The sequence below is a fragment of the Muscardinus avellanarius genome (genome assembly GCF_963383645.1).
Source record: "Muscardinus avellanarius genome assembly, chromosome: 4".
NCBI classification, from domain to species: Eukaryota; Metazoa; Chordata; class Mammalia; order Rodentia; family Gliridae; genus Muscardinus; species Muscardinus avellanarius.
The window spans coordinates 98,450,243-98,476,711 of NC_137789.1; the positions used below are offsets into that span (position 1 = coordinate 98,450,243).

Genomic DNA, 26,469 nt, shown 5'->3' on the forward strand with positions numbered 1-26,469 from the left:
GCTTCTTAATGCTCCTAGGATAAACTTATTTTTAACAATAGGCTACCTTGTTGTTGGGATGTAGATAAATTATTACAACTGAACTAAACAACCTAGAGTGTAGGAGATAAAAGCTCCTCAAGTAATTGAAAAGATAAAAGAAATATTCAAACAGCTACATCACAGTGGTATTATAAGTTCAAAGGGGCAAATGATGCTCACAACCTCCAAAGGGGCAAATGATGCTCACAACCTCCAAATCCTTTAGAAAATACCGTGACTTAGTTGTAAGAGATACACTTAATACAATCTTTTCTTTTTTTCTTTGGACATTGGGCAATGTTCTAATGTTTCCAGCATCCTCTGCCCACAAGACTGAACTTACTGCATAATGAAAAGAAATTAAACACTGTGTGTGTCTTCTCACAGTGAGCTATCATGGTATCCATTAAAGATGGGATAGCTCTTGCGAACTCCATTTACAGATGAGTAAACTGAGACTCAGGGAAGTTTAGGTAGTTATTAAGGGAATAACACTCATGCAAGGCAGAGCCTAGATTCAAACCCCAGTCTGTCTCTGTGATGACATGGCCCAGGAACTCAGAGTATTGCTTCCCTGAGAAGCTATATAGGAGAGATATTACCAATAACTTTTTTTATTAACAGGAAACATGGAGGAAAGGAAAACTCCAGCAAAACAATTGGTGTGAGAACTGACTCTGGGACTGTCTCTCACCTGGGAGAGAGTCAATCAACAGTTTGCTCCATTCAGTTTGCACTGAATAACCTAGAAAACAATCAGGACACAAGTAGAAGCAGGAGCCCTTTACTTGGAGTACAAAAACCTTAGAGTGATGGCATTCTCCCCAATTGGAACCTGAAGGACCATATGCAAGCCCCTTGACTGTTCTGAGTGTAGAACATACAGCTAGAGCAGTTGGTCAGAGGCCACGTCGTATACTTGCTGTCTCTGTGATGCTGGAGAAGTGACATCACTATTTTGTACTTCTTTCTCCTCATCTGCTGCATGGGTACAACATTATTGCTTCATCATGTAGAATTATTGTAAAAACTAAATGAGTTGGTACTTGTAAAGCAGTTACAGTGACATGTGGCACATGTCTGTGTAATCATTAGCTCTTTAAATATTAACTCTGCTTTTATTATTTGGGCTATTGGTAATGATAAATGAACTATGAAAGTAAACACACATATTTGTGTTATTGGGAGCCAGGCATATAAATATAAATGGCATATGCTGGGACTGCGTAATTATAAAGGTGTCTTTGCAAACATGTGTATGTGCCCACCAGACTGGAGCCTCATTTGTTCCTAGTTACTTCTCACAGTATTTACAGTTTCTTAAAGCTGAGCATTTAGTATTTGGGACCTTTTGTATCCATGGAGGACAGGACAACACAGTGTGTTTCGGTCTGCCTTTGGAGCACCATTGATTTGTGAATACCTGGATGAAAATGGATAAAACCAGGTTTTCTCTAAATTAAAAATTTTGTGTGGTGGGGTTGAAAATGAGAGATCTCTGTGTTAACAGAGTTGACCTAACCTTAGCAAATGACAAATAACAGCCTGGGAATGAATAAAAGCTAAAAATTAAGAATACCATACACATATGCAAATATTTATCCATGTATTTATGCCTGCAGGAAACAAGCTAAACACATCCAAGAGCAGCTGAAAGAATCACAAAATGGTAAAAACTACAGTCTCAAAGCCTCCAGCACAATGGCCAAGTCAGAGAGCCTGATGAAGAGCCACGTCCAGCTGCAAAATGTAAGTTACACATCTACATGGCCCACATCTGAGTCCACAGTCCAGAGGCCAGAGAGAGTGATCACATCTCTATATTTTTCCAGTGCTTTATGGATTTTTACTTAAATCAACATGCAGTTCTGTGCTCATGTTTGTGCACGTATGCATGAATAGATCCATGTATTCAATGAAAGAGAAGGTAGTAGAATCTCAGCCTCTGGTTATAATTAGTAATACAAATAAATTCTGGTAGCAGTAAGCATGTTTGAATCCTTTCTTTGTGCCAGAGATAATGGTTGGCACCAGGGTTACAGTGTTTCCTGTCATGTGTGAATTTATAGATAAGAAGAAGTACAACCATATCTAGAACTGAGAGTGTGAGCTGGGCTAGTTGACTGTGCTCAGAGGCTGGAGGAGAGGAAGTCAATGAGGAAAGGAGATTGCAGGCCTGGAGGCCGCCTCTCAACAGAGACAGGCTCCAGCTGGGTTTCAAACAGAAGAGTCATCACATAGACAAAGGAATAAGAGAAAGAGCTAGAATGCAAAGTAATAGTAAATCCATGGCATCCAAAGAATTCTTGCTGTGTTCAGGCTTCTCCCAGTTAAGTGGTATGAGGGGAGTGAAAGGTGAAAGACAGTCCCAGATTCAGATCTCACACCAAGCTCTGCATGGCTGCTGGAAGACTGAAGTCAAATGCAAACTCCTTTCCTTCCACATTCTTTGTAAGTTCGTTCTAATAATTTCTGAGATGTATTGCAAAACACTGAATTAAAGAGTAGAGAAGACTATCTAATACATGCTGCAGTGTTCCTCCTCGGCTAGCAATTCATAAGCTTGTGATTCCAGATTCAGAGGCATGAAATGAAGGCACAAAGGCCACTGTAGAAACCTAGCATTTGAGTATAATAGGCAATCACCCAGGACACATTTATGCCCCTTGAAATGCTTAAATCGCTGAGAATTTATACATCATTTGTGGTTCTAAGAATCATTACCTACAAAGTCGCCATTATGATGCACATAACAGATGTACTTAGATGATTTAATGTAGAATTCATAAATAAAAATTGCTTTCCAGCAAAGTTGTGCTAAACTTTCATTTGTGGCAATGTGCAGGGATTGTTCTTTTCAGAAACAGAGAGAATACTTGTTCCAGTGATTTCTAATGAGTATAATCCCAGCACCAGAAACAACCACAGTGCTGGAGGGTTTCAGTTCCCCAACAACTGGTCCTGTCCAGTATAAGCAAAAGTGGACACCGGTTGCAGCAATAGAAAGAGATTTTAATCAGAAATATGTCCTTGCAATAGGAAAGAGGGTCCTGACTGAATTGTACTCAGTATGTACAGAGGTGACTGAGGCTTTTAAAGGGAGAACAAGCTGGATATGGTGGAACATGCCTGTAATGCCAGTACCTGGGATGCTGAGACAGCAGGAACACAGGTTTAAAGCCAGCCTCAGCAACTTAGTGAGGCCCTCAGCAACTTAGACCTGTTTCAAAATAAATTTAGGGGTGGAAATATAGCTCAGAGGTAGAATACTCTACCCAATTCCACACACAAAAAATAAAAAATAAAAAAAATAAAAGGAGGTACAGAGCAGTAATGGGGAGAAGTAGAAGCCTAATCAGTCAGGGAATTAACAAAATACTCATGGTTGGTCATTGTATATTAGGCAGCTGATTCTGCTCCCTGGCAATTATTAAGTTAGGATTTCAACCTCCCAGTAGGACATGGAGACAGAATTCTTCTTTATGTTTGTATTTCAGAGTATTGGCTTTTAGGTCCTTGTGAAAACATATAATATATATGTTATATAACATATAATATATAACATATATTATATTAATATATATTAATATATATTAATATATAATAACATTAATATATATTAATATATATCAATATATATTAATATATAATAATATATTATTATTAATAATTAATAATATAATTAATAATATAATTAATAATATAATAATATTAATAATATAATTAATAATATATTAATATATAATAATATATAATATATTAATATATATTAATATATATTAATGTATATTAATATATATTAATATATATTAATGTTATTATATATTAATATATATTATTATATATTAATATATATTAATGTTGTTATATATTAATATATATTAATATATATTAATATAATATATGTTATATATTATATGTTATATAACATATATATTATATGTTTTCACAAGGACCTAAAAGCCAATATATATATATTAATATATATATATTAATATATAATAACATAATATATATAATAACATAATAACATAATATATATAATAACATTAATATATATTATATGTTAATATATAATATATAACACATAATATATATATATATAATATATAATATATATATAATATAATATATATATATATAATATATAACATATATATATAACATATATATAACATATATATAACATATATATGTTTAATATATGTTTAATATATAACATATATATAATATATATGTTATATATTAAACATATATATATATATGCACATACATTGTATATACATATAATACATATATATGTATTCATAATTATAAGCCCTTTTTTAGAAGGGAATGACAAGGTCCAACCAGCAGATGCTGGCCAGAATATATTCTTTTGGCAGTCTTGAGTCGTACTTTGCTTTGTCTTCTAGAAAGTGCTTTAAGGGGGGATAGGGTCTAAGTTGGTCTTTGTTAAGACTTTTAGTGTGGGATGGAAAAATCAGTGAAAGAAAGCATTGGTGTTGAGAAGATATAATACTTATTGTCCAGATATAATACTTATTGTCCAGATGTAGTTGAAATAAGTTGGATCAAAAAGAGAATTTGGCAGCTGCTGCATGTTTCTCAAAATTCTTCTGGGACCCTTCTTCTTCACCTAACATATGTGGGTAGCATTTCTTTCTGGTATGATCGTCATGCACTACTCTAGGATGATGGCGTTCAAAGTCCAAGAGGTGACCACAAGTCTTTCATCCATCCTGATTCTAGTAGACAGTCAGGTTCTTTTCTGTTGTTTACTCTCATCAGCAGGATTAAAATAAAATCTTCATTCATGTGCTCTCTCCACCCCTCATTTGAGTGGAATTATTAATGTTGCAAGAGGGCCCAATCTCCAATGAGCAGGATTCCAAAGACAGATTAGGATGCAATAAGTTTTATTTACCTGGTGTTGTTGGGGTGAGCTCTCAGTTCAGGAACTCAGGATCTGCAGGGTCCTTGGCTAATGTGACAAAAAAGAATTTTAGAACATGCTAGTTAGAGATATGAGCAGAAGTTTATTTGGGAAAAAGGGGAGGAAATACACATTCAGGAGAAAATTCAGGCCACCTCAAGATGAGGAATGTACCAGTATTAGGAATGGCCTAGGAAGACTGGAGAAAGCTCTGATTATTAATATATTTCAAAAATTAGTGAAATGACTTGGTTTCTGCCAAAAAATGCAGGCAACTATTCCAATGTAAATTAACCTAGCTAAAGGTAATTAGCAAGTCTATAGTAGAGGGGAACTAGGACTTCCTCATCCTCATTATAAAGACAGGTTTACATAATTGGATAACCTCCTTTGTGAAAGGAGAGACCTTGGCGAGGAAAGTAAGGGGAGGTACCTTACAGGGGAAAGAAAGCGAAGGTACCTTACAGGGACTTTTACTATGTCAGAATTACATGTCTATAAAAAGGCTGTTCTGTGTTTTGTATTTCAGTGATTTCATTCAAAGCATCCCCTCATAACATGAGGCTATAAATGTCTTCTGCATTTCTATTTTTTTAATAAACTTCTTTAAATCTTCAGCAAGAGTCCAGGCTATTGCATATCTATCTTTAGCTCAGGAGAAGAACTCGCGCTCTGTGGTTTTTTTGGGGGGGAATTGTTCCCAGGCAGCTAACAAAGGTCCCTGGGACCATTGCCCCTACGGTAACCCTCACCCCCAAATCATAACAAGGAAGGCATTTTGGGGAGTTCAGGGTTCTCTTCTTATAGGGGACTTTTGTGGGGTGGGCTAGAGAAGGTATGTGAGGATGAGCTCAGTCCGGTAATCGCAAGGTGGTTTATGATGGGCAGGTGGTCTGGTCAGCCTTAGGGTGGATGGTCTCCGTCCAGTATTCCTGAGGTGCTTCCTGTTGATCTGGTGATCTGGTCAGCCTTAGGGTGGATGATCTCCGGTTGATTGGGGTCCTCATTAGCTGACTGATGTATAAGCTGTAATATCCTAAATTATAGGTTTTCTTGGAAATATTGTTCTAGGATCTGCAGGTTTCCCAGGAATTTGGGGGAGAGTCAGGAAAGAGAACTGGTTTGTGGATTAGAGGCTGAAGCACATCAGCTCCAGGTTCTTAAAGTTGTATTATACTTTTCCTTCCTGTCTGTCTCCTTTCTACCTACTTATTCCTTCTATCCTAGATCATAGAGGCTCAGAGAGCAAAGCTGCAAAGCTGAGTCCTGAGCCCAGAAGTTACAAGTTTTTTATACAATAGCCAACTTAATTTTTGGAAAGGGGAAGTGAGTGAGAAATTTCTACCTAGTGTAAGCAATTTACAGAAGCAGAAGAGTGGCCAGCCTATATGCCAATCCTTAAATTGGCCTGAAAATCCCAACTATGTTTATCTTGGAAGGGGGTCTGAGGGGAGACTTGGTTCTCCTGGTCCCTTGTTCTTCAGCCAGAAGTTGTTTACAGAGACAAGGCTGTGCTTCTAACTCAATTAAGATTGGAATAACAAAAGAGAAGTGACTAGCTGTAGGATCCCAACACTTGAAAGACTTTGGGTAAATGTGATTTTAGTTTCTTTTTTTCTCCCTCCTGTCTCTCCTCTCCAGCCCTAACATTTCCTGTGTTGGCACAGGGCCTCAAGGATCTCATCTGGTTCATTTCATGGGGCCTAAGTGTGGATGAGAGATGGCCTCTTTTGTATACATACCATTGCTGCAGAGAAGAAGGTAGAGGAGGAAAAGTGATTTTTATTTCTCCTCTTCTGGTTCTCTGCTGACCTCTATAATCAGAGGCAGATGGCCAAGAGAAAAACAGGTTATTAGCAATGTACCTCATAAATACAACATGTGGAATACCCAGAAATGAGTAACACCAAGGGACATTTAGAATTTAGGCTTATTTACTTTTTAGGCTAAAGGAAAAGTTGTTTAAAACTTCCATGTGGTGGAAGCCAGTTTGGAGAAGGGGTCAAAAGAAAGCATGGAAAACAAGAGTTGTTAATATATTTTGATATGCAAATTTAAGTGCTTTCTCTATTGGCAAGAGTGCTGAGAGTCTTTTCCTGGCACTACCAGAAAGCATTTCTGCACATGAAAATAAATTTCCTTTACAAAAGGAAAATTCTTGCCCTATTTGGAGAGTTTTTCCTGAATTGTTTGGATCTCAGTGGTCATTCGCTCAAAATATCCCATATGTAAAAGAAGTATATTGTGGGGTAGCATATTCTGGTACCTTTCTACAAATAAGACATTCCTTCTCTGAGATGCAGTGTGATCATAAGATTATATATTCCAAGAGGTTATCAGGGTCAGTGGCTAAGCAGGAAGTAGGAGTCCAGAGAGTCTATTGGAGAGGAAGACTTGTAAGGGCACTGAAATGGAAATATAAGGTGCTTTGAAGAGATCTAGGTACAAAGCTATTGTGTTTGTGCATATTGCCAGCTGAGGCTCAGGGAGCTACCCACACAGGTCCCTTTAGCAAGACTTGATTGGGATGAAAAAGTTGTGGGTGGCTGCCAGTTTTGTATGTCTTTATCAACATTTCCTTTGATAATTTAATAATAGAAAATGGCATTCTTTGAAATATGCATTTCCTTCCTTAAGAATGAAGCATAATCTCTGTCCACATATTTCTAGGCAAATTTTCTCTCCGGTGAATTACACACTGATACCCTTTGCTCACAACTTTATTACAGGAAGCAAATATCAATTTGACTGTAATTTTCCATGCTGTAAGTTTTAAGAGAAAATAATGATGGAGAATAGATATTAATAGCCCGTTAAAAAGGAACTGAAATTTTTAAGAATGTTTGCTTTTTTTCAATGCTGTTCTTCAAATGTATAAAGCAAAATATATAGGGAATCTGTTCAATTGGAAATCTGGAAGCACAGGGAGCTGAGGGAACATGGTAAATTGACATATGGGTAAGAATTTTGGGATGCATATCAAAATGCAAATGTATTGCTGGGCGTGGTGGCGCAGACTTGTAATCCCCGTGCTTGGGAGGCAGAGACAGGAGGATAGCGCAGGTTTGAAGCCAGCCATGTTGTCTTAGGAGACCCTGTTTCCAAAAATAAAAAAAAGTATAAAATGGGTCTGGGAGTGTAGCCCCGAGGTAGAAGGGCTTCCAGGAACCCCAGTACCACCAAAAAAAAAAAAAAAAAAAAAAAATAGGCAAATATTTTGAAGAAAGCTTGGGAAAATATTTTTTGCTTGCTTTCTGGTTGTATATATGTTTTGTTTTGGCAAGAGCAATGAGAAATATTTATGTCAATAATAACAAAAATGATATAATAATAATTAAAGCAAAATGTGTGCTGAATTAGCACAAAGTGTCATGCTCTTCTAACAATTAATTCTACAACTAAAGGATATAGAAGTGTGTAATGCGGCTTAGAGCTTGAGAAAGTTACTTTTGTCAGACAGCTAATGAATGAGTCAAAAATAAACCCTCCCCTATACATTCATTGACGCTCAACAGGGGACAATTTGCCGTTCACCCTGCCCCCACCACTACCACTGCATACATGGCAAATTCTGTAATCTCTTTGGCTATTCAAACTTGGTCGAAGAATACTCCTGGAATCTAATGAGTACAAACCAGGGCTGCTGATAAACATCCTACAGTGTACAACCACATCCCACACAGGAAATTGTCCAATTGCCCTTCACCAAATGTCAAGAGTGGCAAAAAAAGACCAGAGTCACTGCTCTAATGGCCGATGTGGCCATTAGGAAATTCTGAACATCCAGGTCTATTACCAGCCTTCCTGCTGTAAGGAGGGTGGGTGAGGATTTCCAGGTTCACTGACATCCTTGGGAGGAAAACCTTTTTTTTTTTTTGGTGGTACTGGAGTTCCTGGAAGCCCTTCTACCTCCGGGCTACACTCCCAGACCTATTTTTACAGTTTTATTTGGAAACAGGGTCTCCTAAGCCAGCGTGTGCGGCTGGCTTCGAACCTGCGCGATCCTCCTGTCTCTGCCTCCCAAGCGCGGGGATTACAAGAGTGCGCCACCACGCCCGGCAGGAAAACCTTTTTTTACCTGCTTATTGCATCAGGTAAATCTGGCTTTTTTTTTTTTTTCTTGAAGCTCAGTTTAACTACTTGAAATTCTTTGCAAATTTCAGTGTTTAACAAATGAATTGTCTGTGTCTAGCATTCCCTTAAGTTCATTAAACATTCATGGGAAGGGTTTTACTTTACAGTCACTTAACAAGATGTGGCACACCTAGTCAGGTGCAGCAACAGGATATTCTGGAAGCACTTGACTTCCTTGCAGAATGAGAGAGGATTGGCCTGGCTTTGTCCTAGAAGCACCAAGCCAACGCCCAGCCTTCATTCAAAAATAGAGCATCTGTGACTCCAAGAGATGAACTGACCTTATTTATTGAGTCCCTGAGTGAGAAAGAGCTGGGGATAGAATGATAATCTCCAAAGCTATCAAGGAAATGGATCAAAAGGAGTCTACAGGGAGTGGCGGTGCATGCCTGTGATCCCATTAGTTGAGAAACTGAGACAGAAGGACAGCAGGTTCAAAGCCAGCCTACACAACTTAGGGCCAGAGGTATAGCACAGAGTTAAAACACCGCAGACCCCCTGGGTGTTACGGATTGGGAGAGTATGGTTGTGGGGAAAATGTTCCCCGGGACCCCTGCTAGGGTCCTGGACACACTTTCCCTCAAACCACAACAAAACCCAAAACAACCAAAAACAGAAATAAACCATGGGTCCTTGTCCTGAGATAAGGATAAATATATATAGCTTGGACAGTTGCTGAAGATTTAAAGAAGTTTATTAAAAAGAAAAAATACAGAAAATAGTTATAGCCCCATGCCAGAATGGCATGGGGGGAAGGTGGTCCAAGCTGATCCACCACCCCCCAGACACAGCACATGGACGGGACTTTTTATACCCATGACCTCCATCTTGTTTATGTGATTCTGACATAGTGAACATCCCTGTAAGGCACCTTTCCCAGGAAGGTGTGGTAAGGTGTCTCCTTTCATGAAGGTAGACCCCTTCCTTCTTCTATCCTAGCTAGCTTATCTAATCATGTAGATCTGTCTTTAGATAAAGGCCTTGTTCTCCTCTCCTATTGACTTGCTAATTACATTTAGCTAAGTCAATCTAAGTTTCAATAGCTGTTTGCTTCTTGACCAAAGCCAAGCCTTTCTCTCTCCAGTTCTGCTGCCATTTTGACACAATTATTTTTGAAATATATTAATACTCAGAGCTTTCTCAAATCTTCCTAGGCCATTCCCAATACTGGTGCACTTGGTTCAATCTCTACTATAAAAAAAAAAAAAAAAGAGGTGATCTGTTTTTTTCCTCTTAAAATCAACAAAAGATATACATAATCACAAACTAAGTAAAGAGAATTATATAACCCTTTCTATGTTTTGTTCCAATAATCATCTTAAGAAAGGTTTATGGGTGGGAGTAACATTCAATGAGAAGGAACTGAATGATCGCACGCTAAAGAATAATAATAGGAATTTGGCACAGTCCTAATAATTGGTAAAGGAGCATATCTTTATTCAGTCTTGTCATAGAAGAAAAGATCTGAGTGCTGCTGAAAGTAGGTGGTGTACCAGTATTGGGAAAGGCCTAGGAAAATTTGAGAAAGTTATGATTATTAATATATTTCAAAAATTGGGTGAGGGGCAAATCTGTGCAAGGACTTGGTTTCCGCCTAAAAGCAGGCAACTATTCCAATGTAAATTAACCTAGCTCAAGGTGATTAACAAGTCCATAGGAGAGGAGAACTAGGCCTTTATCTAAAAACAGATCTACATGATGATCTAGGGAGGATGGAGCAGGGTTTGAACTTGCCCTTCATGAAAGAAGACACCTTGTCACACCTTCTGGGGGAGGTACCTTACAGGGTTAAGCGAGGTACCTTACAGGGACGTTCACTACGTCAGTCACGCAAACAAGATGGAGGTCATGGGTATAAAAGGCTGAGTCCACGTGTAATTCCTTTGGTGTATTCATTTCGAGTCACCCCTCCATGCCAGTCTGGTATGGAGCTGTATTTCTATTTTCTGTATTTCTATCTTTCTAATAAACTTCTTTAAATCCTCAGCAACTGTCCAAGCTATGCATATTTATTCTTAGCTTAGGACAAGAACCCGCGGTAATTTTCTGGTTTTTGGTCGTTTTGGCTTTTGTTATGGGTTGAGGGAAAGTATGTCCGGGACCCTCGCAGGGGTTCCCGGGGAACAGTTTCCTCAAACCATATTCTCCCAATCTGTAACAGGTGACATTTGAATTGAATGGTCATAATGAGTTGAAATTTATCGAATTATTTGTGGGATGAAGGTTGTAGGCCAGGAGTAGCAATTCATTGTGGTATTAATTAAAATTAAGTTTAAATAGTTATAACACCTAATTCCCTGTTTGAAATATTAAGTTCTAAGTTATTGATTCAGGATAGATTCATGCATTCATCTATTGATTCAAATATAGATGAAATAGCTAGTATCAGATAGTATCCAGTAAAGAACAGGGACATAATGAATCATTGTGACCCAGAGTTCTCATAATACATGAAATGTCTCTGCTTTGGAGGAGTCTAATGAACACGGGAAATGATGGATATTAATCAAATAACCCCAGAGTCAAACATGTGATCTTGTGCCAAGACCTAGGGCAAAGAGCAGCAGGGCTGGGTGTTCATGAGAGAGCAGAGAATTTCTAAGAGGCACACACTCAGTGCCCCTAGCTGAGGTAGCCCCTTGTTGCAGAGGAGGGATGGGCCTTGCTGCTTTTGGTATCTACAAGGTCTGTAGTTATATTATTTTGCTTTTGAGAAAATGTGCCAAAGGTTGACTGCCATTGTCAGAATGCTTCCTGCTTTAGTAGGTGCTGTAAAAATTCTCAAAACAGTAACAAAGATCAAGTTATTTTTAATCCCTTGCAGCAAAACCAAGATGAAATCATTACTCTTGAGAACATGTCATAACCATTCAATTTTCCTCCATCCTCTGGGCTCATCAGCCAGACCGGCAATACAGAACTTTTTTAACTAAACAGAGATGAGCTGGGAGCAATGCAGAGTGACACACATCGAAACCTGTTTTTAAATGCCCTTCCTTCTGCTTTGATTGCCGGGGGGTTCCAGAACAGGTGATTATCAGCTCTGTCAACATTGCTCTCCAACACAGGCCCCACTTCATTTAACCTTCTGACTCCCACTGTGTGCAAGTGCCAGACCTGGAAACAACAATGTTACTGCTGCACTGCCAGCAGGAGCCTGCTTTGTCAATTGGTGTGCACCACCCACTGTGTTAGGACTGAGGCAGGCAACCACTGGCAGCTCCAGCATCTGCCCTGGAGCACATCCCCAAGGTGGGGCTTTCAGGGAGGTTGTTTGTGATGAGGGCCTCCCCAAGAAATAACAATGCTCACCAAAACCCTTGTCTCAGGGTGTTTAAAAAGCAATCACTTGGGCTTGATCTTACGCTGGGGACTGGTAAATGGATTGTTACATCTCCTTATTCACTATTAAGGTGACATGTTATATATTATGCCAAAAAAGATCTTAACAAAACATGCAAATGTATAAAACATTAGAATCACAGTCAAGGAAAGAATGTGAAGTCAACTGCAAAATTTTGTAATAACATACAGGATTATAAAGGGAGATTCAGACAGGTTCTGACCTGACCCAAGCATTTAACCCTCACTGCAGATATCATCTGACTAATACATTCAGCAGACCATATCTCTTCTGAGGGATGGAACTGCACATATTTTAGAAGAAACTTTAATACATGCTTTCAGCTTAGATCATAAATGCCCAAAGGCTGTGATACTGGTCTGTGACGCTCACTTGTAAAATAGGGTGGTACAGATGAACTATTTTGTTGACTGGGGTATATGCCTTGAGAATATGTGAGTGAACTATTTAAGCAACTAAAAGGAGGCTAAACTCTGTCATTAGTCTCTAAGTTTTTGATGTGTATATATATTTTTCTTTATAAAAGCATTCTTTTTTAAAACCCATTTTGTTCCAGATATCATATTTGCCCATGTTCTATTTATAGGTGAGATTATATATGTAAAAAACACTGTATTGTTCCAGTGTCCTATTCATAGGACAATCTATTCTCTCTTTTTTTTTGGGGGGGGAGGCAGTACTGGGGATGAAACCCTGGGGCATTCTACCTCCAAGCTATAATCCAAGCCCTTTTTTTTTATTCTTTATTTTGAAACAGGGTCTTACTGATTTGCAAAGGGTCTCACTAAGTAGCTGAGGCTGTCCAGGAACTGTGATCCTCCTGTCTTAGCCTCCCAACTGCTGGGATTAGAAGAGTGTGCCACCAGCCTGGCTTCTATTCTCATTCTTAATGATAACAGTGGATATATAATCTCTAGTCTCTTATTTCCAACCTATTCTTATGTATTGGGGTCTGCTCAAACTACCTGATAGAACATCTGATGAATTAGCTATAAGTAGCGCTAAGCACATCTGCACAACCACCTGACAGAACTTCTGATGAATCAGCTACATGTAGCATCTAGCACAGATCTGCACAACTGCCTGAACTTCCAATGAATGAATCTGCAACATGTAGTGCCGAGCGGATATGGAGGGCATAACTACTCTCCTTGCCCCTGCTAACCCAATTTGGTAATGTTGAGCCTTATTGGCTCAAATAATGCTTCCGTGCTCGTGAACCCCTCATGCATTGGATAATTATTGGCTACAAATTATGTGCACATTCAAGGGTGACCTTTAGCTTTATAGGTTAGAATAGTTTCCTGTTGGAAATCCCCCTTGCAGTTGTTTGCTTTAAATTGGGTTGCCTGAGAGAAATAAACGAGATCCTGCTTGACACGTCTCCCAGCTCCGTGTGGTTTTGTTCAGGACCATCGGCACTCACCTTCCTTCTGAGCCCCACAGCTGATGGGCTGGACCTGTCACTTATGTACCTGTATCAATTTTATTCTGATACAGAAAACTTGAGACTTAACCTATTAAAAATATTTTATTTCCAGGATAGTTTTCTGATTTGCAAAAAAGATAGAAAGATACTATGAAGAATTCCTAGATAGTCTATACGCAGTTTCCCCTATTATTAACATCATACACTAGTATATTACATTAGTTAAAAACAATGGGTCAATTTCGATGCATTATTATTAACTAAAACCCATCATTGGTCTCAGGTATAGTGAGAGTTTACCTAATCACTTCTTCTCTTTCAGTTCCAGGTGGATGGAACACTACAATACTTTTAGTTGTTAAGTTGCCTCAGGCTCCTTTTGGTTGAGTTTGTCAGATTTTTGTTTTGATGATCTTGACAGTTTTGAGTGGTATTGGTCAAGTATTCTGTATGATGCTTCTTTATTGGGAGGGATCTATTGATGTTTTTCTCAGGATTATGTTGAGGTTATGGGTTTTTTTAAAGAAAGGTAACAAGTGCCATTTTACCACATCATATCAAGGATATATGTTATCAATACTATTTGCCACTATTGATGACACCTCAACATCTGTCAGAGGTAAAATTGGCCAGGTTTCTGTAAATCACTGTAAATAAACTTTTTCTTTCCTCTCCATTTGCACAGAGCACTCTTTGGAAAGAAGTGACTGCCTAGCCCACAGTTAAGGAATGGGGAGTTATGACCCCTCTTTCTAATGGTGGAACATTTAGATAAATTATCTGGATATTGCTGCAAAGGGCATGCATCTTCTTCATGCACTATTTATTTCTTCATTTATTTACATCAATATGAACTCATGGATACTTTTATTATCCTTTGATCTGTTGGTGGCTTTCCAAGTTTGTTAGCAGATTTGTTTATTTTTTTCTTGTAGTTCTTTCATTTTTTGCTTTGTGTATTTTGATAGCTTTGTTTTTAGGTTCATAATTTTTATATTATTGGAAAATTGACCCCACTTTCATTAGATAAATGATATTTTAATCTCTGATCATATTGAAATATTTTATGTTTGTAATTAATATAGTTAACTCATCATTCTTTGGATGCATTTTCATATGGTATATCCTTCCTACATATTTACTTTTAATCTGCTTTTTTATATTTAAAGCGTTTTAGTGTTTTTTTGTTTGTTTTTTTGTTTTTGTGGTACCAGGGATGGAACCCTGGGACATTCTACCTCTGAGCTCCACCCCCATCCCTATATTTTATTCTTTATTTGGAGTCTCACTGAGTTGTAAAGAGCCTTATTAAGTAGCTGAGGTAGGCCTCAAACTGCGATCTTCTTGTCTCAGCCTCCTAAATACTGGGATTATAAGCATACGCCACCATACTTGGCCAAAGTGCGTTTCTTATAAGCAACATTACATTGAGTTTGTTTTGTTTTGTTTTGTTTTTGTTTTGATATCAATTTATGCTAACATCTCTGTTGAACTGCTATATTGATACCAGTCATATTTGATGTGTTGATATGGTTAAAATTAAGATCTCAAATATTTAGTTTCTATTTTTTGACATTTTTCTTCTTTCTTTCTCTTACTTTTATCTGGTTCTAATTAAACATTTTACAATTCCATTCTCCTTGCTTTTATTCTATTCATTAAACATTTCAAATTTACATTTTTAGTGGTTGCCCAAGAGTTTGCAATAAACATTTAAAATAATCTAAGTACAATTTCAAATAATAATATATTACTTCAAAACTACTCAAGGTACTTTGTAAAAGAGTATTATAATTCTTTTATTCTGTTCTTTACAAAATTATACAAATTGCTTTGTAGTGACCTGCATATAAAATATATTGTTACTATTTCAAATTTGAATGAGAACTTTTCTATTTGATCTATTAGAAAAATATTTAAATTTACATTCATTTATTATTTGAGCATCTCTCTTTATGCAGATCTGCACTTCAGACCTATGTAATTTTCTTTTCCCTGAAAAAAAACTTCTTTTAGAATTTATTTGAAGACAGATCAGCTTGTGATAAATTTTATTTGGTTTCCATTTGTCTGAGAAAGTCTACATTTCTTGTTTGCTTTTTATAGAATAATTTCATTGGAGATAGATATATTTCTAGTTTTATTTTCAACTCTTTTAACTCATTTGCCTTCTTGTTTGCATGGTTTCTGATTAGAAACCCACTGTTTATTTAGTCTTTTTTATGGATAAAGTGATAAGGTAAGGTTTTATATTCTCTACTTTTTTCCAACCCTGTGCTATTTTTCTTTTTCCTCCAGGTTGAACATTGCATACCACCACATCTAGTTTTTGGTATTTATCCTATAGTGGTGTTTTGTTGTTTTTTTTTTTTTTTGCGGGTCTGGGAATGGAACCCAGGGGCATTTAACCTCCAAGCTACACCCCCTGCCCTATTTTTTATTCTTTATTTTGAAACCGGGTCTCCCTGAGTTGCAGAGGGCCTCACTAATTAGCTGAGGCTGTCCGCGACCCGTGATCCTCCGGTCTCAGCCTCCCGAATGCTGGGATTGCAAGCATGAGCCACCACGCCCGGCTTCCTATAGTGTTTTGATGTTCTGTGAGGTTCCTGAATCTGTGGCATGATATCTTTTATTAATTTTAGAATTTGGGGTCACTATTACTCCAAACTTTTCTCCTGCTTCATTCTTTTTACCTCTCTCTATTTTATTCCAATTATGCCTAGGTTATACCTTTTTGAATTTTCCTATAGTTCTTGAATATTCTCTTTTATGCTCCCCCTCGTCTATTGATAATTCTATAAAGTGTTTCTCTATTATCTGTTACAGTATGTTTCATTTTTAGCATTTATTTTTATTACTTATTAGTTTCCGTTTCTCTCCTTGCAATACCTAACTATTCTTGCATATTGTCTATTTTTTCTTTTGAAGTTTTAGCCAAATATTTTATGCTTATTCTAATTTCTTGTTTGATCATTTTAATATCTCTCATGTGAATTTTGATGCTTACTTTTTCTCTTCAAGTTGTAATTTTTTTGCTTGAACTTCAGAGTACTTTATAGTTTTTCATATAAAAGATAGAATGGATATAATTACACTGGGGAATAGGAACTGATGTGAATGGGCCTCTAGTGTAAGGTTTTATATTGATCTGGCTAGTAGTTAGTTTTGGTTTAACTTTTACTATCTCTGTACATTTCAGGAGTTTTGAAATCTTATATTCAAAAGTGATATGACTTTTATGTCTACTGATATCTTTGGATTTCCCTAAGAACTCTCAATAAGGTCTGTGTCTAGCAACTTTTTCAGGTGTAATGTAATATTATATGTTGAAGCTCTGTTGATAGGTGGAAAATAACTTTCATAATTTTATAACTATATTTCATTATTTTAGGGGACTTGTGTCATTCAGAATTGTTTTTTTCACTTTTTCCTTCTTTTATGCAAGATAGGAGGTTGTGAGAAGGGGGCTAGCTGGGGGCAGGAAAATGCCCTTGTTTCTGGTGAAATAAGGCCTTGGTAAAACTACTTTCATTAAAATGTAGGCAGTTGCTATCAAGGATGCTCAGGGTCCATTTCAAAATAGTTATTTTCCCCTTTACTGGAATAAACATAAAATAAACTGTGATTATTTGTAGTGAGAACCTGGGGGTAGTTCCCATAAGTGAGACCCATGAAAGATGGGAACCTTTCCTAAGACTGAAGCCACCAGGTAATCTCAGCTCTCATTCTAGTCTACATAGATTCTAGCAACTTGTCAAAATGATTGCTTAATTATTCCTACCAATTTGTGTTTTCAACAAGTTCTGCTGTAGGTTAGCTTATCTTGTCTCTTGAGTTTCTGTTCTTTTGACTCTGGATTCAGGGTGGTGGCTCACTCTACAACCTCATGTATCCAATAGATACAAAAATAGTCACTGTTTTTCTCTTTTTATTTTTTATTGGTTCATTGTAGTCATATATCTTAATGGGGTAAAAGATAGTAGAGACACAATTCAGGTATTTTTCTTCTTGTTGTAAGGGCAGGAACTATGGCTTCCAAGTTCATCATTAAAGCAGTAATTGGAAACTTTCTACTCATTTTAAACCAATATGTATAGAATGTCAGTTTGGAGAATTGCCAAATTATTATTACTTTTTGTAATACCCACACATATCTCAATCAATCCTAGACAGGAATACTAGCAATTTGAACCTAAATCTCAGGATAAATGTGCTTACTACAGAGAAATGCTGACAAAGAAAAAAAAAGTGAGATAATAAGTTTTGGAAATAAATTTGTATTAACTCACCAAGATAATAAAATCAACTGTGTAATATAACAACCCAAACATTTGAAAAATTTAGAAAATATCTGTTATGAACATAATAAATAAAACAAGTAAAAGGTTAGTTCTCTTTATTACATTTACTCAGCATTTTGGATTAAGTCCTTCATCTCTTGGTACTCAAATCAAAAACTGTAAACTAATTGCCCAAAAAATGAATTAGGCTTTTTTAATATGCATTATTTAAGAAATGGAGCTGAGTGTGTTGGCACACACCTATAATATCAATAATTGAGAAGATGAGAATGGAGGATCACTGGTTTGAAGCCATCCTCAGCAACAGAGTGAGGCTCTCAGCAACTTAGTGAGACCCTGTTTCCAAATAAAAAATAAAATAGGGCTGGGGATGTAGTTCAGAGGTAGAACACTGTTGGGTTCAATTCATAATAACAAATACACACACACACACACACACACACACACACACACACAGAGAGAGAGAGAGAGAGAGAGAGAGAAAGTAAGAAAGACAATTAGTAACTGACTTATAGTGATTTAGTGGTTTCTTTAAAAACTCTTTGGATTGATGTTGGTACCTGATAAAACTCCACAGTGCCTGAACAGAGACAACCTCCAAGATTGCTCTGCCTGTATCTAGAGCATCCTAATTGTTTCTATAGCTGGACCTCAAAGCCTCTGAGTTTGTCTTCTAAAGCCAATTTATTGGAAATTGAGAAAAAAGACAAGCAAACTTTCGTATGTCTTTTATAGAACCTGGAAGTCAGTAGAAATTCAGAATGTTGGTTAAACTTTAGTAAACATATCCATTCATCTGATTTTTTTACGTATCATTTCAAATATACAACTTTAATCAGTAACAAAGCAGAGTTATTTTCATTATTGATGGTTTTTTTAAATTTGGGGTTGTTGAAAATTTCCAACTTATTGGCATATTTTCTTTGTCAATTTACTCTATTTTACAAAAGTCTGACCAGCTTCTACAACAAATCCATTTTATAGAATTCATATTCAAGATATGGTCATTACTGCCACTATGTGGTTTATTTTGAAAATACTTAAAAATGAAACATGTACTAGGAACTTAAAATTAGTAACTTGGATATTTCTCCAAGTTTCTATATCAAATATTCACTATATATAGTCATGTGTTACATTGGTGCATGTATGCCTCCACCATCTTGGATTCCATTAAGATGTATGACTACAATGCACCAATAAAAAGTTCAAAAATTAAAAATAAATACATAAATATACTTAAAAATGCATTTTGAGTGATATTATCATTGTGCAAACAAACAGGTATAATTACACAACTCTGGTTGGTATAGGTCAATCAAAACATGGTCTCTTGGTACAATCCAGAGATGCAGTAAACATGAGACCTACAAGGTTGTTTCAGGCATAACATGCCATACTAACTTCATATATATAGCCATTTATTATTGTCAATTATATACTATGTGTATATATACTATGTGTAAGTATATATATGTACATGCATAGAAAATCTGCATTTATAAACACAAAATTGATATATATATACATGTATTAAATATATATACATTTATTGAATTTTATACTATATATACACATATAACATATGTGTATATATAAATATATAAATAAATAAATAAATAAATATATATATATATATATATACTCCACCATTTAATAATGATTAAAAGTATAGTATACCAAACACATAAATCAGTAACAGTCACTTACTGCTGCCAACTATTATGGACTATATATCATCATATGAGCTATACTTTTGTGCAGCTGGCAACATCACCAGAAATTTAGAAGTAACATGTTGTACCACAATTTTAGGAACTCAATAGGTGATAGTAATGGTTCAGCTTGTTACAGTCTGTTTTTGACCAAAAATATTATTGTGTAGAACTGACTATATTGTGTAGAACTGAGTATACTTTCCTTCAAGGGGTAACATCCAGTTAATAGTAAATACTTCATCCTGAGTGGTTGCATGGAAACACACATAGGCACACAGAAAAATGCACATACATACAAATATAAAATATATATAAAGTATACAAATAAAAATATAAAATATACATACATATATACAAATATAAAAATATACATAAATATGCCTATAAAATCTGTATATACAATAACAGATAATATTTGTATATATGCATACAATCAACATGTATATATCTATTGTATTTTCCTTATTTATACAAGTGCATTTGTACACATAACTTTTTTATCTTGCTTTTATTTTTTTCAATAGCTTTACAGTATTAATTTGTGAATATTTTATTGTTTCAATTCTTTCTCTTGTGTTTATTTTGTTATTAAAAATTATAGATTATACTACTGACATGCTCTGAGAATATTGTTTATACTTCTACAATTTTATAAATGATAGAAATTAAATATACATATTTAAAATTTGAAACATGTTGCTGATTTGTTTCCCAAGAAATTACCAACAAGTCTGCTTTTCCGTTACTAGATAGGTATGAAACTGAATTTTTCTAATCTGATTGTCAGTACTTAACACTGAAGGCAGCTATATACTTTTTCCTATGTTTACTGTATACTTGCTTTTCTCTGAAATTCTTATGTATCCTATTGTCTTTTAAATTTTTTCAGTCGATTTCTATGTAGACTTTGAATTGTGAGGTAGTCTTTAACTGATATTTGCATACTAATATTTTCCTAGATTTGTACTTATGTTTTGATAGTGATCATTTTTGCTATTTAGGATTTTTATTTTTTATTTTATTATTTCTTTATTTCTTTATTTTGTGGTACTGGGGATGGAACCCAGGGGCCTTCTACCTTCGGGCTACACTCCCAGACCTATTTTATATTTTATTTGGAAACAGGGTCTCTTAAAGCAGCTGAGGCTGGCTTTGAACCTGCAAAATCCTTCTGTCTCAGCCTCCCAAGCACAAGGATTACAAGTGTGCGCCACCATGCCCGGTTGCTACTTAAAATTTTTAAATTGATAATTACATTTAACACATTCGGTTTCTAGGTGTTATAGCATGGTAAGAAGTAACTTTATCCTTTAAAGTTCTGTGTAGATGTATTCACATAGCCTAATGAATATTTTAATGCATTTTTAGTAATTAACTAGTTCATTAATAACTTCTTTATCCAAATCTAAAAATATAGATTAACCTAAAATTACACTTTAATATTACCTACTATTATACTTATTCTACACAGATTCTTTCAGTTTTTAAAATCTTTTTAGTTCACTTATCTTTAATTTTGATGTGCTCAAATTATCAAAATCTTAATCATTTCTAACTTGTGTGACTTGCTGAGAAGGCTTTTCAAAGTTACGGTCATTACTCAATATTTTCCTAATACATTCATCATTTTTAGTTTATATGTAGCTCCTTAATGATGGTAGAAAAACATATTTTATTTGCATTGATAATAATTGCCACATCACCTTTATTCTTTAATTCCATGCTCTTCCCTCTGATACTGATGCCACATGAGTTTCTATGCTATATAAAGGCTCTCAACATATGTAGGTTTCTCAAGATCTTCATGCAATGTTATTAGTTTTACTTTGTATTTTTGAAGCTATGTTGTTAGATAAAATTTATAAATATCTCTGGCTTTGTGGACTTTTCTATTATTTTAAAAATATCCATCTTTGTCTTTTTTAGAACAAATTTTTAATTAAATTACATTTTATTTGGCATAATTATCATTATATAAGCAGCCTCTATAATTTTCAAGGCCTGTCTTTTGTCTGTTTTTGTTTTGTTTTGTTTCTGTCTTTTTTTTTGTTTGTTTGTTTGTTTTTGGTACTGAAGGTTAAATCCAGGGTCATTCTACCTCTGAGCAACATCCCCAGCCCTATTTTGAAACAAGGTCTCACTGAGTTGCAAAGGGACTCACTAAGTAGCTGAGACTGTCCTTTAACCATGATCCTCCTGTCTCCACCTCTGGAATTCTGGGATTATAAACCTGTGCCACCACACTCAGCTCTGGTCTGCTGTTTTTAAATGAGTTCTTTTGCATAGATAACTGAATTTATTAAGTCAGTGCATGAATCTCTCATGTATTTATAGCTAAACCTAAACTCAACCTCTATTATTGTCAGTGCTTATGGTTTCACTCCATTCCCTACCACTTTTATTATTTTATTTTCAACTTACCATTCTCTGTATTACAATCCTTTCTATTAGTATGATTTATTTTTTCTGTTTCCATAAATTTATTATAGTGATATCTCTTATATATGTGCATATCTACTTGTTTCTCTCTTTTACTCTCTCTCTGTCTCTGTGAGTATATATGTATATTTATAGTATATTAAATTTATACACCAATGTAAATCACTTCATACACATACATACACTTTTTGCTACTTAGAGCATTTAAATTGGTAATGATGTTTTTTCTTTATGGTATTTAGGTGTTATATCTTGATAAGAAATAGCTTCTTCTTTAAGGTTCTGAATAAATGTATACACATAGTCATATATATAGTAATTTATATATATAGTTATTTTATATTACATATATAATTTTTTAAAGAATTTAATATGTATACATAATTAAAGTTAATAGTTTTACCTTAACCTTATTCTCATTCACTATAATCAAGCCAGGTGTTTTGGTTTACTTATTTTTTCTAAATTGTGCTTTTACTTTTTCTACATTTTTTCTTATTATAACTCATAGCCATATTCAAATTTAAGCTTTAGATTCATGTTTTAATTTAAAAACCTACAATTTTATAAACAGTTTTAATCAAATGTATGTAGTTGTTTCTTCTCATATTCATTTTACTTCTGGTTGCTTCACTCTTTCCAATTCTTATTTCATGAGTGATCCTTAGATTCTATGTAAATATGAGACTCCAAGCAGCCACTATCAACTGATTATAGATGACAATACAAGTTGGGATGTATAGATTATCTTTTCCAAATGCTTAGTTTCTTGCAGTTCAGAGATAACATTTCTAAAATGCCAGAAAATATCTTAAAGATCATCTTATTGTAGTTACTCTCCCTTTTACCTGGTTTAAGTTTATTAAGTATTGCTTTGTTAAATTTTAAATAATCCTATGAAATAGATTTTATCCTATTATATATCTGAGATTCAAGGTTGATTAACTTGATTTTTATATATCTTCTTAGTTTTTATTTATGCTTCTAATACTGACTTTTTAGTTTTGAAATAAAAAAGAAAAGTTTTGTGACACTTACTGGCTTCTTGAAATGCCATGTGGCATTTCCCTTAGAGCAACATTCTTAAGGGGTCATGTCTATTAGCTGTGTGTGTGTGTGTGTGTGTGTGTGTGTGTGTGTGTGTGTGTATTGAGCACAGGACCTTGTGCATGCCAGGCAAATATTCTACCACTGAGCCTCATGAGATATTAAGTCAAAGGTGAAACCAAGGCTTAGTAACTAGAAAGAGTGAAATGTTAACAAATTTCTTCAGACATGGTAATTACCTGGTAAAAGGATGAAAAAAAGGAGCAGCAGAGCATGGTGGGCAGATATTCTGAATCAATGTCCTACATAATTCTTAGAACATTCGGAGGCTCATTCCATCAGTATCAATTGAACCTCTATTATTAGAAGCCCAGCTACTTACTCTTTTTTTCCTCATAAACCTTATGTGGAATAAACTATACTTGTGCTTTTGAGCTACCAGGTATAGTGTACCATGGGTGCAGATTAAAGTGAGAAGGCAAACTCAGGACTCCAAAGTGAAGAACCCTCTTGATGGGCCTCATCTGATCCCAGAGAGGGTTGGAGTGTGAGAAAGAGAATGCATGTGATGTGTCTGTAATTTTTCTGGTCAGGAGCACAGGAAAACTGCCCAGGTCTTGTATTCTTAGGCTTCCTACTATAACATGCCTCCAGCTTAACTCTGTGTGTGATTTCTCACAGTATTCAAAGGTGGAAAGGCATCCTGTGATTGCACTGGAGAAAATGATCGAATCAAGTTTCACCGGACCCCAGCCATTCCCTGAAGTCCCTTCTGAAAGAGGAAGCCAGTCTGTCAAACAGCACAGGTACAGGTAGCGTGTGTGTGTTCACGTTGTGGTGACTGTTCTTGCTTCTCCTACAGTTCTTTGCGAAACAGATGTACATCGCACTTAAACCAAAGATACCATCCTCCCTAGCGGGTAGCAGTGCCCCTGCCAGAGCCTGAAGGAACTATTAACAACACCCTCAGAGCAAAGGCATAGACCAGTGAATGAAATAATTTCATTCTGAATAACTATTACAACCATGATTTTTCTTAGACTTTCATATCACTAGCTGCAAAGTTAATGTTTAGCTTTCCTGAGGCAGTGAATGTGAAATACTCAAGTCCTTCAACATGGTCCTCACAAAAGAAAAATTTCCAGGGGGCAATCTTGATGAATATTTTCTAAGATATATTTTCAAAGGAGTAGCACTTTTTGGAAAGTGACCATAGAAATTAGCTCTTTAGGGGAGAAAGTCAAATACGATTCATGACATGTTCCTCAGCATTTTCTAGACCATATTTTTGTGTTTTATATATGAGGAGTCTTATACTCCAAAAATGAAAGGGATCTGTTCCAAACCATGTGGTAAACATTGGGACTAATCCCAGGAGAGACGTATGTCTGTACGTGTCCAAATGGATATCCTCAATCTTTGCAGACATAGTCCAATGTCTGAAATTTTTGATAAGTAAAATTAATTTATAAATTTTATTAATTTATATATACATATGACAAATTTCTTTAAAAGGAAAGGGTAAAAATAATAGTTTTTCCTAGCTATGAAAGGTAAATATTATTTACTCTTTGTTCCCACACACCTTACCAACATTTTGTACACCAGCATGACAGAAATATACATCACAAAATATACATCACACTACCTTCTCCTGACATTTTATTTTTTGTACTGGGTATGGAATCCAGGGGCATTCTACCTCTGTATTCTACCTCTGAGCTATTTTACCAACACGTGTTGGAGATTTTTCCTCTACCTGAGTAGACTACAATTCCAAGAGTTTGCCAATTTTTTTTAAAGTGTAGTTTAAATAGCTATGACTCAGGATTGATATATGCTTGGCTTATATCAATAAGCTCTGATTTGTTTTGGGCTCCCACCTGTTCCTGGCTTCTAATCTGGCTTTTCAGAGTCATTCATAGATTTAGTAAGGACATGCTTTAGGAGAACTTCCTTTTTGTCCAGTGCAGTGACAATGCAGTATTTGTTATCATACATGTGTCCTGATAGATAGGTAAGGGTTGATTTATAAAGTGCTTTTAGAACTTTGAATATAATCATTTTAATATATTATAGCTTTTGTTTTGTAAAACATGCAATAGATATAAACGTTTTCATGATTGATAGCCTGGTCACTGATTTATACATTCCATAAGCTACTTCAATACTTCCTGAATGCTACCAGGTTAGAAGGCCTAAATAGTTGATTGATCATAGGTATAGACCTGTTTTTAAGATGGGTCACTACTTCATACTGGTAGACATTGTTATTATGACAGCTTGGCAAGCTATAAATAATTTCTTTTTGTGCGCTGAAAATATGACTCATTGAATAAATTATTTACAAAACAAAGCTATTAAGTCAAAGACATTATTTCCAATGTTTAGGCAAAAAACAAAACAAAACAAAACAAAAAAAAACCACCTGTTCAAAAGATAAATCAATGAGAACATGCCATCTTCATTGCACATTTTGGCAACCTAACTTGCTGAGAGAATGCACCAATGAAGGGTTACTGTAGAGACGAGTTCGGGGAATTCAGTGATTAGAATGAACTTTTCCATTTCTGGTTGTAGCAGAGGAGCAAGAGGACTCATTCAGCTGAGCACTCATGACGCATCAGCCTCCTTAGACACATTGCTACTTCATGCCCTTTAACCTCCAGAGCAATCCTGTGAAAATACTTAAGCATGATACTGATGTTTCTAAGATTTAGGAAGTGTTGTCCTGATTGACATAAAATTTGATCAGTAATCTTGTCAAAACCTGAAACATGGCTACCAGAACTGGAACATCAAGTTCTCCAAGTCTTACTTTTAATTATATTTTCAAAGATTTGTTTTATATTTATCAAATAGAAATAACAGTAATATTGATGGGGGACAAGAGAAAAGTGACAGAACCCAAATAGTATAATGGTATGATTACAGTTCTTTTGGCAAACTGGTCCCCTTTAGAACCTGATAGATTTGTTGAAATTCTGAGAATTTTTTTTTATCTTTGTCTTTATGATTGTATTGATAGTTTTCAATTTAATGTAGATTAAGCACACAATTCTTAGTTCACCTATTATCTA

General features: G+C 35.5%; 1 protein-coding gene across 5 annotated transcripts in view; it reads left to right on the forward strand.

The window, feature by feature from the left end:
• Positions 1–26,469, forward strand: part of NRG3 (neuregulin 3) — a gene marked incomplete at both ends in the record, with an annotated part of 1,125,058 nt that overhangs the window by 1,091,443 nt on the left and 7,146 nt on the right. For all 5 annotated transcript variants that reach the window (XM_080695350.1, XM_080695353.1, XM_080695351.1 and 2 more), the window contains 2 exons: positions 1,644–1,770; positions 24,071–24,195. In XM_080695350.1, the coding sequence (XP_080551476.1) occupies positions 1,644–1,770; positions 24,071–24,195 (252 nt within the window). The remainder of the gene's footprint in view (positions 1–1,643; positions 1,771–24,070; positions 24,196–26,469) is intronic.